Here is a 14,791-nt window from a genome sequence, read left to right as displayed (position 1 = left end):
TGGTGAAATCAAGAAATTGTATTATTAAGTGCTCGACATCACTGTACCAAAAGTCTACCCCGGCTGTAAGCAAAGATTCTTTATCGAAGTGTTTGCCATGGGCAGTTGACAAAAGAATGGTGAGACTGTCACTGAGGCGGCATGCAGTGAAGAACAGCGTGTGACTCACTTTAATGTAAAAAAAAGAAGAAAAAAAAGGTACATTTACATTTACATTTTAGTGGAATGGAACATTCCCCAGGGATCTGGAATGTTCCCCAGAGGTCTGGAGCAGTCCGTCCGCACGTGGCTCCGGTTCCTCGTCCCTATTCACGGCATCCTGTTGTTTGTCCCTGCCCCCCCAGGTTCTCTTTCTGCCAGTTCCCCTTCATCCTGTCGGCGGCGGTGAAGAAGACTGTCATCCAGAGGGACTCGGAGCAGCAGATGATCAGCATGGCCAGGGTGAGCCGTCGGTTATCGCTTTCCCCCTCCCCTGGGTCCCTGCTCCTGGGGCCCCACCACCGTGCTGCCCCTTCATCTTCTGACCCCCCTCTGGTGCACTGCGTTTCACAAGACTGCGCACTGTTCTATCAGCTAGCAGTGAACCAACAAGGCAGCAGAAGGCTGCTTAACTCAGCCAATTTAGCAGACACTCTGATCCACAACAATTTACTGTACACAGATAGCATTTTTACATACCGTCCTTTTATACTGGAGCAATTCCAGGTAAGTACCTTGCTCAAGGGGAAGATGGAAGTGTCATAGCTGGGGATTGAACCCACAATCATTGAGCTATTGAGTCCAGATCCATAACCTTCATACCGCACTGTGTATGTCTTAGTGCACTCGAGTAGCCCGCGCGATTGGAATATTGGAGAGATTTCGTATCTTTTAACACCCACAAGGCGCATTCAGCAGTGCCTCATTATGAGGCGCGTTTGATCCCGGAGGAGCTCCGTGAGGGCCGTCTCTTTGTGAAAGTGCAAATGCCCGTATTGTGTCATTCGGCGTGGGAGCGCCTGTGTGATCACGCGCTGTGGCCCGTTTGCAGCAAAGCCTGGTGGACAAAGTGTCACGCCGCCAAAGGGTGGACATGAGCCTCCTCTTCCTCAACATCAGAGTCCGGCGGCCGCAGCTGCTCGCCGACTCACTGGATGAGGTAAGAGCACGTGGCGGACAAAATAAAACACACAGCAGCCACCTGTCCTCAACAGTAGACAACAATCGGTGCCTTTAACAACATAATTTTGTAGAATTTAATAATAGATAAAAAATTATGAATAGTGATCAGAATTGTATTGCACATTACATTACATTACATTACGTGGCATTTAGCAGACGCTCTTATCCAGAGCGACGTACAACAAAGTGCAAATCAATCACATGAATAATGATTATTTTATAGTCAGCTTAATACAGTATTTTTTTTCATATGAAGTGCCTAAAAAGTTAGTATTAAGTATCTAAAAGTTGTTCAACGCTGCATTTTCCAGTAGTAAAGTAACTGAATAATATTTCCTTTCAACAGTACTTACAGCCCAGCCCATCTGAGAATCTGTTCTGGAAAGTTCTTTCTATGGCTTAATATGGAAAAATGGCTCAACTGCAACTTTTTTCCTTCTTTTTTTTCCCTACAGCTCACAAGAAAGCGAGTGGACTTAAAAAAGAAGCTGAAAGTGACATTTGTGGGAGAAGCTGGTTTAGACATGGGCGGCCTCACAAAGGAGTGGTTTCTTCTCCTAATTCGACAGATTTTTCACACCGACTATGGTGAGACAGAAGCAATAAACAAGAGCCTGTGCAGCTAATTGACATTTATTGCAGTACTGTAGGTGCAGCTGTATTGTGCTGCCCTCAGATTAATTAGGCCCTTTACACTGAAAAATACATCAATTATAGAGGATTAATTTTCATTTGGAACAGCGTTTTATCCCTATTTTCTTCTTGATTCCACAATTTGGAATGCCCAGTCACAGCTGCAAGTCTCTCATTTGCATTTGCAGTAACATCTTCCATCTTGTGAGAGCACTGACTAATGCAGGCATTCAGCCACTGTTTCTTTTCAACCGCATGTTCTCGTCCTTTCCCCCCGCTGCGAATTATTGTTTCCCACGGTTAAGCTCTCATGGGCATACTGTATGTCCACACCTACTGAGTCTAAATTAAAATGTTGACGCAGCCACTAATCTAAACCAGTAACATGCCTATACAGTTCATGTGTAGACTTAATAGTGCCATGTTAGATCAGTGAGTGAACACTTTCATTTGGCCTGGACCAACTGGGGTGAAGGGGGATAGTGCGTATTATAGTGGTTTTTAATATCGTTTCACTCTAGGAGCCGCTTCTCTGGGAATCTGTTTAAAACGGACATGATTTGTGTGTACTTCTCAGGCATGTTTACATACTTGAAGGATTCCCACTGCCATTGGTTCAGCAGCTGGAAGTGTGACAACTACTCTGAGTTCCGATTGGTTGGAACCGTATCCTTTCCTGCTCTGCAGTGACTGTGAAATCCGTCACAGAGCAGCAGCACAAAATGTTCACGCCAAGATGAAGCAAAAACCACAGCCCATATGCTCAGGAAACGGCAGGAATCACACAAAATAATATTTTCGTACTGTGAAGATGTCCAGGTTTCATACACAGTGCGTATATAGAAAATTAATGGACATTGTACCAGGGGAATCTTTCATGGATAAAACAGTAATCCCTTACATGGTTTTTTGTCCTCAGTAGCTCTGGAGCCTGTAGCTCAGCTTCAGCCTGTTTCCATAATAACAGCGAGGTACAATTTCCACAGCAAAGCTACTGCTCACCACCACATTCTCCATGAAGGGATTTCAAACAGACGTTGCACAATTGACAGGCTCAGTAATTTTGTGATGAAATGGACGAACAGCAGCTGCAAGCTTTTGGCTGAAGCTGTGTTATGCTGAGGGGATTCACAATATGGAAATTCTGGGCCTATAACAATAACCAACATTTGTATGGCCATGTTAGCCTATGCCACTCTGTTTTACATTACAGCACAAAGGCAACCTGCATTTCCACATATGAAGGGAAACAAACATGTGTACTCAGTGCTGTAGAGTGATGTGTACTCAGTGCTGTAGAGTAATGTGTACTCAGTGCTGTAGAGTGGTGTTTATTCAGTGCTGTAGAGTAATGTGTACTCAGTGCTGTAGAGTGATGTGTACTCAGTGCTGTAGAGTGATGTGTACTCAGTGGTGTAGAGTGAGGTGTACTCAGTGCTGTAGAGTGGGGTGTACTCAGTGCTGTAGAGTGATGTGTACTCAGTGCTGTAGAGTGGTGTGTACTCAGTCACATAGAGCACTGAGCATAGTGCTAGGGTGGCCTATAGCGTAGTGGTTAAGGTAAATGACTGGGACACGCAAGGTAGGTGGTTTGAATCCCGGTGTAGCCACGATAAGATCCACACAGCCATTGGGCCCTTGAGCAATGCCCTTAACCCTGCATTGCTCCAGGGGAGGATTGTCTCCTTCTAATCAACTGTACGTCGCTCTGGATAACAGCATCTGCCAAATGCCAATAATGTAATTTAATGTGATGTGTACTCGGTGCTGTAGAGTGATGTGTACTCTCAGTCTCCTTTGCAGTCCCCTGCACATGGGATAAATTATTATGGAAAATGTTTTATGTTTTTTGTTTTTTTTCTACCTGGTTTTAGTGAATCTTTCATGGAATTTTCCTGCAGGCTGTTGGAAGGACACAGCTCTGTGTATGAGAGAACATAACAGAACATATTGCAAGTTGTGTTAGGAAAACACGTGGAGGAGCTCTTTGAGGTTATGGAAAATTATTCCACATAACGTACCATACACCTGCTACGCTGGAAAGCCCATTTCATTGTCATTTCCAAAATGCTCCAATACAAACTGTTGATAGCCTGGATTTAATACCAAGATATGATCAAAGCAATTTAGCAAGATCCTAATATTCCCGTATCAGGTGCGACGTTAGCCCAGGAGGTAAGAGCGGTCGTCTGGTAGTCGGAAGGTTGCCGGTTTGATCCCCTGCCCTGGATGTGTAAAAGTGTCCCTGAGCAAGACACCTAACCCCCAATTAGGTGACACCTAACTGTGCATGGTAGCCTATCACCATTGGTATGTGTGTGTGTGTGTGTGTGTGTGTGTGTGTGTGTGCAAATAAATGAAGGACAAGCATCGTTGTAATGGTGTAATTGTATATACATGAAGCCCTTTTACCATCAAGCGTGGACCAGTTCATTGAGACAGGAGATTCAGATGGACGGCAGTAATGCAGTTTCATTAGAAGCTCACTTGCCCCTCATGGTCCTTGACTTTGTGTGTCAGCTCATGGGCCTGGCCGTGTACAACAGCATCACGCTGGACATCCGCTTCCCTCCCTGCTGCTACAAGAAGCTGCTGTCTCCGCCCATTGTGCCATGTGACCAAAACACTCCCGTCGGCATGGCGACCCTCACCCTGGATGACCTGAAGCAAACCATGCCAGTACGTATGCTTATTAACATAAGTGTTAGTAAAGTAACGAGCTAGTCTTGTAACGAAAAGGTCACAAACTTAGCATGTTCTAAACTCTATGCAGCATCAAATTCGTCATAGAAGATTGTGGTATGTGGTTGTGGACAATGCAGAAGTATATGTGTGCACCGCAGAGTATAACCTCTACTAAGGAGGTAGCAGACAGATTTACTATTCCACTGTTAGATTTTGCAACTCCAGCATGACTCTGCAAATGAGGAAATTGAATTATTCATTCACAAGGTCCCACTCATGCAGACAGGATGAAATGCATTAGGCTTACTGGCCCAGGTCTTCCTCAGGTCTGGCAGCAGTGTGAAATTCCCTTACGTTTTCATCGCTATTAGAAGTACAGATACGGCGTAGGTGCATTTACACAAACGTTAAATTTGAAAGGCCTCTCTGTCATTTTCAACACATTGCAATGGCAAATTCTAAAATGACAGTAAAATGCAGCGTTACTATTTATTTGACACCTGCTCAAGAATTACATTTGAAAACGTGAGCTTTTCATGAGGGCTTAAATAAGGTTGATATTTTGGAATTAACATGATGTATTACTTTATTGCTCTGACTGCTTGCTTATTTGCTTAGAAATCTTGCAATATAATTCTCAGCTTATGGTGAGGATCGATCTATCAAAATATTTGTACCCATATACCAAAACACATTGTAGGCAGTATTGTTTTTAGTTATTCAAACTGTATTTCTGGCCATTCTGTAAGAGGATACTAAAATCACATTTGTATTAAATTAACATAAATGCTAAATATGTTTTGACTATTGCAATGACTAAAATCTTTGTTTGCTTACATTAAATGTATGCTTTAGGTCAGATCCATTAGAGTTTTAACAGAAATGTGCAAGACCATGTGATAGCAGGTAATTTCATTTGTCTGCCAGCAGAGGGCTCTTAAGTACAGCTTTTTATGTTCTTCCAAAGTGACCCATCTGAGAATGCACGTAAATCACTCTCTGCTTACGCTATGACTATGCACTTTTAGAAATAATTAATAGCTAGTCTTAGTAAAAAATATTTCACCAAAAAATACACATTTGGGAAACTTAAAAAAATAGCTGAAGAATTTAAGCTTTGCACACTGAAGCCTAGAGGCTCCAGCTGGCTTTCTTCATGACGTGCTGTGGTCACTGTTCATTTCCTAACTGAAACATTCTAGAGACTAAGATGGTGCCAGATAGACAGAGGAGCCTCTTCTGTGTACTAAAAATGTGCAAAAAGCATCAGCGCTCAGTAATCATGTCGCTTTTAAATTTATCTAACTAAATGTTCTGAACATATGTCAAATAGATCACCAAAATGTATCCATCGATCTATCAAAATTGTTATATATAAAACCTTTTTGTATGTGATGTCATTTCTGCTTTTAGGTATAAGGTATAAACAAGGATGTTGTTGAGCAGGGATAATTTATGTTACCTTTAGTCTTAATCAGATTGCTGCCCGTTAAACATTTATAAGTTTGGAATGGATTTTACAGTGAGCGAGCTATTCATTTGTTTTGTCTCACTGCTTTTAAAGCTGCCTTTTAAGCCAATTTATTAGTTCTCGTGTTGTGTCCAAGTCTGGGCATCACCTTATAAGAAGGACACTGAAGCTTTTAAAAAAGTTTTTCAACAAAGGGCACGATAAGTTTGATTTCAGGTATCAAACTTTTCAGTGGGTAGCACTGCCGCCTCACAGCAAGGAGGTCCTGGGTTCGAATCCCCATCGGCCGGGGCCTCTCTGTGAGTTTGCATGTTCTCCCCGTGTCTGCGTGGGAAAGCCCATAGTTTCACATTTTTTAGGGTATAAAGAGGAAAATGTTTAATAAGTGTTCAGTGTTTGAATTAAGGAAATTATTTTTCTTGAAGGATCTTGCTCGTGGGCTGGCAGAACTTCTCAGCTATGAGGGAAATGTGGAAGAAGACTTTTATTTAACTTTCCAGGTAGAGATTATGCATTCTTCTTATGTGTATGTGGAGGTACTTTCCATAGCAGGGATTTGACATTTCATACTCTGTCTGTGACCCCCCCCCACTCAGTGTTTCTCCCTCTGCCTCTGTCACCAGCACCTGTGCAGAAACACGAGTGCATTTCCCCCACCAGCACTTCCTACTGAGCCATTGAAAAATGTCCAAATTACAATATACAAAACATACTGCAGCGTTGTTATGCAATAACGTCCCTATCTGTATACCTGTTCCTAAAGCTGGGAATTGTTTTTAATGAAGAGAAATGCTGTCTTGGAAGGTGTAAAACAGTGGATACTTTTTCAGGTTTCCCAGGAAGAACTTGGGACTATCAAGTCCTACAACCTCAAGCCGGGAGGAGATAAGATCCCGGTCACCAAGCAGAACAGAAAGGGTGAGTAGACTGCTTTCACAGGAAAAAAACGGAAAAAACGGTCCCTGCATGTTGGACATGTCTTTCTCTCAATAGCCACTGTGTTGAATACCCTGTGTGTTTGCAGAATACATCCAGCTGTATGTGGACTTCCTGCTGAATAAATCCATTTACAAGCAGTTTGCCGCATTCTACTATGGATTTCACAGTGTTTGCGCTTCAAATGCACTAATGGTGAGTCTGGCGGTTCTTTAATAATATATAAGCTACAAATCGAATGAGTGATCCATTCATTAGAAGTAGTTTATAAATGTTTTAGTGTGTTTGCACTGAAGAACCACATGTACTTTTTTGGGTCCAGAGAATTTGGAAAGCCTTGGCAGTTTTTATTTTGTGATTTCCTAGTGGCAGTATGAACACAATCTAACTGACACTGATGATCAGGACCAGCCAATCAGTACGAGTGGATATCGGGCAGTCAGGAGTAGCAGCCGTTTGGCTGCAAGCTTGTAATAAGTTCCAGATGAGGCACTCAAATGGCACGCCCACTGTGGAAGAGAGGGGTGTGTGTGTGTGTGTGTGTGTGTGTGTGTGTGTATGTCTGTGTGTCTGTCTGGCTGTCCGTGTGTTAGCGTGTGTCTGTCTCTCTGTATGTGTGTGTGTCTGTCTGTCTGTGTGTGTCTGTCTGTGTGTGTGTGTGTGTATGTCTGTGTGTCTGTCCGTGTGTTAGTGTATGTCTGTCTCTGTGTGTGTGTATGTGTGTGTCTGTCCGTCTGTCCGTTTGTCTGTCTCTGTCTGTGAGTGTGTATGTGTGTGTTTGTCTGTCTTTATCTCGGTCTCTGCGTGTGTCTGTTTTTGTGTGTGTGTGGCTCTGTCTGTCTGTGTGTGAGTGTGTGTGTGTGTGTGCGTATACATGTGTGTTTGTAGGTCTGAATACTGCTCCAAAGAAGCACACTAGGCTCCCCTCTAGCCTTCCCCCCACTTCACACACACACACCCTGCCGATTTTGTAGACCGAGCCTTTGTTTAACCAGCCTGCCTTTGTCCGTTTGCGTCTCCATGCGGTTTCTAGGCTCTTAAACAGAGGGGGGAATCCGAGAGAGGCCTATAGAAATAATATATTCAACCGCTGTGAAATACCGAGTTTTGGACTCTCCCTGAATTTCAATCAGCCACCCTCACCAAGACTCACAAAAGTCCTGTGTGCTCTCGAAGCCTGGCTGGCCACTGCTGATCTGCTCAGCCCACAGCGTGGTCGCATCTCTTCGGTTGTTTTCCAAACCGGCTTTGTTTTATCAGCAGTGGCTTTCAATCTCAGTCAGGGCCGCACAATGCTGATTGATAGGCAAATGGGTGCACTGAAAACGCACTGCTTTCCTGCCCGAGGCTCGTTTCTGAGATCCCTGCTCGGCACTCACTCACGTTTCAGATTGAGGAAACCGCAGCCCTGCAGTTAAGCGTGTTTGTTCTGCAGTAACTCACATAGGGCGGGGACGTCTCCAGTTGAATTCTTTTTACACCTGGGGGTGAATTCTCTCCACACCTGCACAAGAGAGCACAGTTAGTTCTCTCTCGTCCCAAATGCCCGGGAATGTTGCTGAGAATGCGAAAAGAATGCTAAAAGTAGTTCAGCTTTATATTTAGCCTTATTCTGTCTTCTGTTGGACAAAAGAATGATATATAGTGACTTGTCAAGCATTGGTTCCGGGTAGTCATAATATCTGAACGTTTTTATTAGCTATTTCCCTCATTAGACTATAATGTGGCGTTGTTAAAGAGTTTGTCTCACTTCAGTCTGAATCTGGAGTTCTGGAAATGTGGGGCAGGCGCAACCCCCACAGTGTTTGTCTTGTTGGAACACCAAGTTAAATTTATCTGCCTGAGTTTAGTTCGTTTCAGGCTCTGCCGCTTCCAGAGAAACAGTAGCTAAAAATAATTTCAAATGACAACAAAGCAGCAACTTATTTCCCACAGATATATCATTTTCGGGGGAAATTTCGCAGAAACAGATTGCATACAATCTGTAATATTTCAGATATGCAGATTACGGTATACAGCGCCGTGCAGAGTTTTGCTCTGCTTTGTTGCTTGGGAAATTAAGTGCAGATAAAAAAAAAGCTCTTGTGGCTTTCCAAAGCACTGGCCATTTCCATTTTAGGCTTGAACTTGTGCAGAGTGAAAGGGGTTTTGCGTGCAGTTTTGCAGGCTGGTGTCAGATTAGCCTGATCTAGGGATAGGGGCCACTGAGACTGCCAGAAGAAAGCAGAGGCTTGTATATATGTCACATAGTTACCCTCTGACCCCCCCCACCCCCCGGTTGCCTCTAGTCCGGCGTGTTTAAGCAACGCCCCATCCCCCGTCTTCATGTCCTGTTATGCAACACATCTACTTCTCAGTGCTTATGTAACCAGCTGTGAGATGGTGAAAACTCACCACCGAGTGGTGGGCGAGACAGATGGCCTCAGACCGATCTGCCACGCCTGTGCTCTGACGCAGTGTCTCTTTGAACTCGCTCATTCGATTGACCACACCAGTTCAATGTTTCCGACTAGGTCAGAATCTATAAAGGCATCTATTCTGTACCAATCGCAACATAGCACTGATTGTGTTAAGATAAGATAATTTGATAGCAATAAGAGCATTGTCAGTTCTGAACCTCAGTGAACCTTTCCAAGTAGTAATTCAGTGTTACATATCAACATATTACAGTTTTTGCATTTCGCTGCACCTGCTATTTCCCAACTTCACTTTTTAAAACTGCTCGCCCAGTCACAAAAGCAGTTTATTATTTTTCATTGCTTTGATGCAAAGTCTTGGGAAGTTGTAAAAAACTGTACATGACATTCATGACACAATTCATTTACAAACTCCATGGCCAAAAGAACATTATGGAGACCCTGTGAAGTTATAAACTTCTTTTCTATTTACAGAAGTGCTTAGAAAACAATAGATGGGGTTATTTAAAAAAGCATAGCCAAAACATCATGCCATCTGGCTGTAATGATATCATAAATACTGAGTACAGAAATCAAATCGAGGTCCTTCGAGGATTAATTTGGAACTCATCCAAATGTTTTCCGAATCATTTGCCCATGTTCTGGGTTAGGCATTCATAGACGTGTGTGTGTGTGTGTGTGTGTGTGTGTGTGTATGGTATCTAGTAATAGTTCTGTGGTGCTGTTCTGTGCTGCAGCTGTTGCGGCCGGAGGAGGTGGAGATCCTGGTTTGTGGAAACCCCGAGCTGGACATGGCAGCCCTGCAGAAGGCTGCTCAGTACGAGGGCTACAGCAGAACTGACCCCACCATCCGGTACGCCTCCCTCACTCACCCTTCCTGCTGCTAAACACGGCCAGCAACATCTTATAACAACTTATAGCAGCTCTTTGTAGTGTGCCCTAACTGGGACATCCTTGAAAATATAAGTTACCTGTATTTATTTTATTATCACTGTTGAGCAACACCATTCATATATTATCAGGCACATAATAAAAATAATAAACACAGCTGCAAGCAGCGAATAACGGGGTCCAAACAGCATTGCACGGATGGAGGAAATCAACACTGGCACTTGGAGAACATGCAAACTACACGTGGCCAGATTTGGACCTGGGACCTTCTTGCTCAGAGGCAACTGTGCTATCCACTGGACCACTGTGCAAGCAGGGATTTCTGACATAGGGCATTGCTCTCGGCATGATCTGTGTCAAATTTGATGAAGATTAGCTGAACTTTCTAGAAGTAGAAGCAAAAAATGTGGGGTTTTTTTGTTAAAAATGGCGGAAAAACTAAATGGTTGCCAGCATTATTTCTTAGAGCAAAGTTGTTCATCTGAAGGAGTAGGATCTACTGATACTCCATTAACCATAGCCACATCCTGCATATTTGCTATAATGGCCAACTGATATCAAATTTTACACGGTGGTATCAAGTCAAGACATGAACATACGCACAGAGTTTCATGACGATTGGACATTGCTAAGCCTGTCAAGACTTGCACAGAGATGGAAGATACCTCATTGATCAAATGGTTTACAAATTATGGGCATTTAAATTTATTTGCTTTTTATAGTGCCAACTATAGGCCAAGTGGTGCCAATATTGGTATATCTCCAAAGAATCATGGACTACATATGCGTGTCAAGATTTGTGAGGATCAGATATAGCGTTCACGAGTTACAGCTGTTTTAGTAAAAATGGAAGCACCCACTACAATTAATTGACCTGTCATGGACACATGCTTTGGAACATCAAATAAAAGTGATAACTTTTATTGGAATTAGCCCCAGCATATGCCATATCAAATTTGGTGAAGATTAGATACAATTAATGTAAAAAGAAGCAAAAAAAATTTCACTAAAAAAAAGAAAGAAATTGTGCAAATAGATGCAAATTAAATTGTCAATATCGGCATTTTTTCTGGCATAACCCAAGGAATCTGAAGAAAAAATCATTTTGATTCTAGACCAAACTGTAAAAGAGTTGATTAGACTAAGCAGGAGACTAAGGGTTAAGGGCCTTGCTCAAGGGCTTTTATATAAATGTGTCATATTCGCTTGAGACAAGCATTGAGTGATGACTGGAATTGTGCTTATTGCTTATGAATAGAAGGACAGTTGTCAGTTTGTCTTCGTGGCACGAAGTCTCCCCTGAAAGGGTGATGTAACAGGCAGGTGCCTTCCCTCTCTGTCCAGCTGTTTCTGGGATGTGGTTCTGGCCTTCCCCCTGGAGATGCAGAAGAAGCTTCTCCATTTCACCACTGGGAGTGACCGGGTTCCTGTGGGAGGGATGGCCGACCTCAACTTCAAAATTGCCAAGATTGATGTCTCTACCGAATGGTAACATCGTCCTTTATATCCCCCTGGTCCGGCGGAATGCTTTGCAAAACAAGCCTCGTACAATAAATCTAAAGAATCATGAGCGATTTTGTTACATCATTGATTACTTCTTATTTGTTCATGGGAATTGAAAGGATTTGTATGATTGGTTGAGCAGTAGTAGTGTTAGCCTCAGTCACAAAGGGCAGGGGTAGCTTTTCCTTCATTATTTTAGTCAGTATATTAGTTTAAATGCAGTCAATATTAGACAGACCTACACTACAGTTCTATAGAACTCCAGTGACAAGTTTGCCCAGATCTGATCTAGCATACGGGTGTTAGTTTTCTCTAGAGAGATGCCATAAAAGCTTCCACCGGACATCAGATGGCACAGGAACACCTGTGAATAATTTTTTAACTTATATAATCTTTCCTCTCTCTTCCAGGTTACCCGTGTCTCACACATGTTTCAACCAGATATGCCTTCCACCATACAAAAGCAAGAAGGAGCTGAAGCAGAAGTTAACCATCGCTATTTCAAATTCGGAAGGATTTGGTCTAGAATGAGCAGGCTGTGGGGTTTTTATCGGTAGTGTAATAATAGATCCCCCCTGTTTGTTGTCGTACAGATTTGTGTCTTATTGTAGTATTATTGAAGGCTACTTTGGGTGCAGACTGTAGCTGTGTTTTAAGGTGTTGATAAATATGTCTGTGTATCTTGTGAAGGTTGCCCAATTGTCACAAATTGATTTGAGACGTGTGGCGTTGCTGTCTTCCATCCCTTAAGTCAGCAAACCCTAGAATTTAATTCTGCTGTTCTGCAACAAAAAAAGTGTTGCACTGGGGCAGAAGTGTATAATTTAGCTATTACACGGATTCTGACAGTTTTATGTTTAGATAAGTGTGAGGTATTTCCAGCAAATCAGTAAGTTATAGCACCGTATTGTGGCTTCTTTTCTCTTTCCTTGCTGTTGAAAGTAATATGGGTAGGTCCAGCAGCCCTGGATCTAGGTCAAACTGGTTTGGATCAATGATTATATAACTTAGCATGCAATATGTCAGAGAGACTGTCAAAAAGTGCAAATGGTTAAAATGTTTGCACCCTACTGTCTTGAAACAAGCAGTTGTGCTACGTGTCTGACGAGATTTCTCGCCAACCTTGAGAACAAAGTCATAAATTATCCTAACTGATGCTTCAGTCTGGCTTCTGGTGTAGTCAGAATAAGAAATTAGACAAACAGCTTATGCTGAGATTTGAAAACTGTATTTATGGAACATTGTCTCATTTCTTAATTGTCGTTCCTAAACTTTGTGTGTCAGTCTTGTTGTTCTAGCTTTGGTTTTTTCTGGACAGATGTTTATGAGGCATTAATTTAATGTGTGAATTCTTTCATTACAGTCAAATAGAATGGTTATCGGTGGTTCAATGATGCAATACATTTGCCTGCGTTCAGTGACTTGACCTGACCCCTTTCTGTTTCCTCACCATGCCGAAACATCAGTATTTAAATGTACATTTAAAACATCCAGTTCAAATGTAAACACAGGAAGTGCGCTGAAACTAATCAGAGTGCGCATACCAGCAGCTGGATATTTTTGCTTCTTGAATTGCTGATTCACTCTTGCAAAACACAAGTGTTGCACGTTTTTGTCATGAAAGATTCTTGCCTTTCAAAAGGAGTACAGGTTTGACAGGAATTCAAAAATTAATTTTGGGTCCTGCACAATTATATTGTATGGAACACATTTCATCCAGGACGCTCAATAATGTTGTTCTGAATGAGTTTGGCAAGCACTATAATTTAAGGGCCGGGCTGGTGACTGGTAGCACTCCAGCATTGTCTTGTAGTGTCTGTAAGTGAGGGAATGCAAATGGAATGTCTTTATTTATTTTAATTAAACATGCTTTCATCCCCATTTCAAGTTTTTCTTGTGTGCTTTTCTGTGCTGAATGTGTTGTCACAATTTTGTCAGTTGTGTTCTGGTTAAATGAACAATGTCTAATTCACAAAACAGATTTTTGTTAAAACACTGATATGTTTATACGTTAATTCCCTGCATATTTATTTTGTTTTGGCCCAGCCGTTGCACTCCTGTAAAAGAGCAGCGATAGCAGGGATTGTTTGCCCCTCCTTTTTGAATAACACGGGGGTAAAAAGTGGGCCATGCCTGACTGCTGTGACTCACAGTCTCACGGTGGCACAGACGGTTAGTCATAAAACTGAAAATGTGCGTGCATCCAGAGCCTGCCACTCGAGGATACACTCCCAGCCTAAACCCACCTCTGATTTTGAAAATGATGTGATGGTATGAGACACAAAACCGTTTACCAATGGGCAATTCCTGTAGAACACAATTTATATGTATTTTTAGACCACATTAGAACTGTGGTTATACTGGGAGTTTCATCTCTGAATAAGTTAAAGGAAAAAGCAATTTGCAACAGTTTACTGAGAGTTGTGTATTGTCATCAGGGATTACTGATAAGCCGGGACAGTAGCAGTGGGGGCGGTAATGGTAATTTGATTTTATCGTTTGTGCGATTCTTACAAAGCTGCATTATGTAATGTGTTTGCCGTAATGGAAAATACATTACTGGTCACCATGACTGTTCTGCTGCTCTTTTGCATGGCCACACATTTTTTCATTGATCTGATCGTGTTGAGGGCATGGCAGAAACCACAGACACCCTTTCCTTGCATCTCTTGAATTTAGCTTATTTGTTTGTTAGGTAAAAGCTGACTCTTTTAAAATAAAAAAAATATCCACAGCAAACTGAAATAGGATTGGCCTATTGTTTCCGCATTGTAAGCAGACACCGAACTGTAAGCATGTGATATAATGATGGGAGATGTAGACTAAATGTGACATGAAACCCTGTAGGTCTGTAGAGAGCCAAGTATGTACAGAGTGTACCACTGTCATATGACAGGGATGAATGTAAAGAGGCTGAAACGGAATTCAGTTTTCAGCAGCTTGCAAACCAGCTCTGCTTGATGCACCACCCCTACTGGGTTCATTAAAAACAGCCACATTTTGATCCTGTTTTTGTAAAGCACATCTCAGTATGAGGCACATAGCTGGACAGAGCACCAAAGGCTCATGGGAAGGCAGCAGAGATTCAGATTGT

At 42.4% G+C, this 14,791-nt stretch overlaps 1 protein-coding gene across 1 annotated transcript in view; it reads left to right on the top strand.

Moving 5' to 3' along the window:
• Positions 1 to 13,578, top strand: part of hectd2 (HECT domain containing 2) — a 28,840-nt gene extending 15,262 nt beyond the window's left edge. Inside the window, exons 11-21 of the mRNA XM_061231283.1 lie at positions 345 to 441; positions 1,031 to 1,138; positions 1,617 to 1,749; positions 2,372 to 2,460; positions 4,315 to 4,473; positions 6,376 to 6,450; positions 6,781 to 6,868; positions 6,975 to 7,081; positions 10,041 to 10,156; positions 11,539 to 11,682; positions 12,108 to 13,578. Coding sequence (XP_061087267.1) covers positions 345 to 441; positions 1,031 to 1,138; positions 1,617 to 1,749; positions 2,372 to 2,460; positions 4,315 to 4,473; positions 6,376 to 6,450; positions 6,781 to 6,868; positions 6,975 to 7,081; positions 10,041 to 10,156; positions 11,539 to 11,682; positions 12,108 to 12,228 — 1,237 coding nt within the window. The 3' untranslated portion in view covers positions 12,229 to 13,578. The remainder of the gene's footprint in view (positions 1 to 344; positions 442 to 1,030; positions 1,139 to 1,616; positions 1,750 to 2,371; positions 2,461 to 4,314; positions 4,474 to 6,375; positions 6,451 to 6,780; positions 6,869 to 6,974; positions 7,082 to 10,040; positions 10,157 to 11,538; positions 11,683 to 12,107) is intronic.
• Positions 13,579 to 14,791: the final 1,213 nt, after the last annotated feature.

The sequence above is a fragment of the Conger conger genome, chromosome 2 (genome assembly GCF_963514075.1).
Source record: "Conger conger chromosome 2, fConCon1.1, whole genome shotgun sequence".
Taxonomy (NCBI): Eukaryota; Metazoa; Chordata; class Actinopteri; order Anguilliformes; family Congridae; genus Conger; species Conger conger.
Note: the sequence above shows the minus strand (reverse complement) of the source record. Positions and strands in the feature narration are given on the sequence as shown.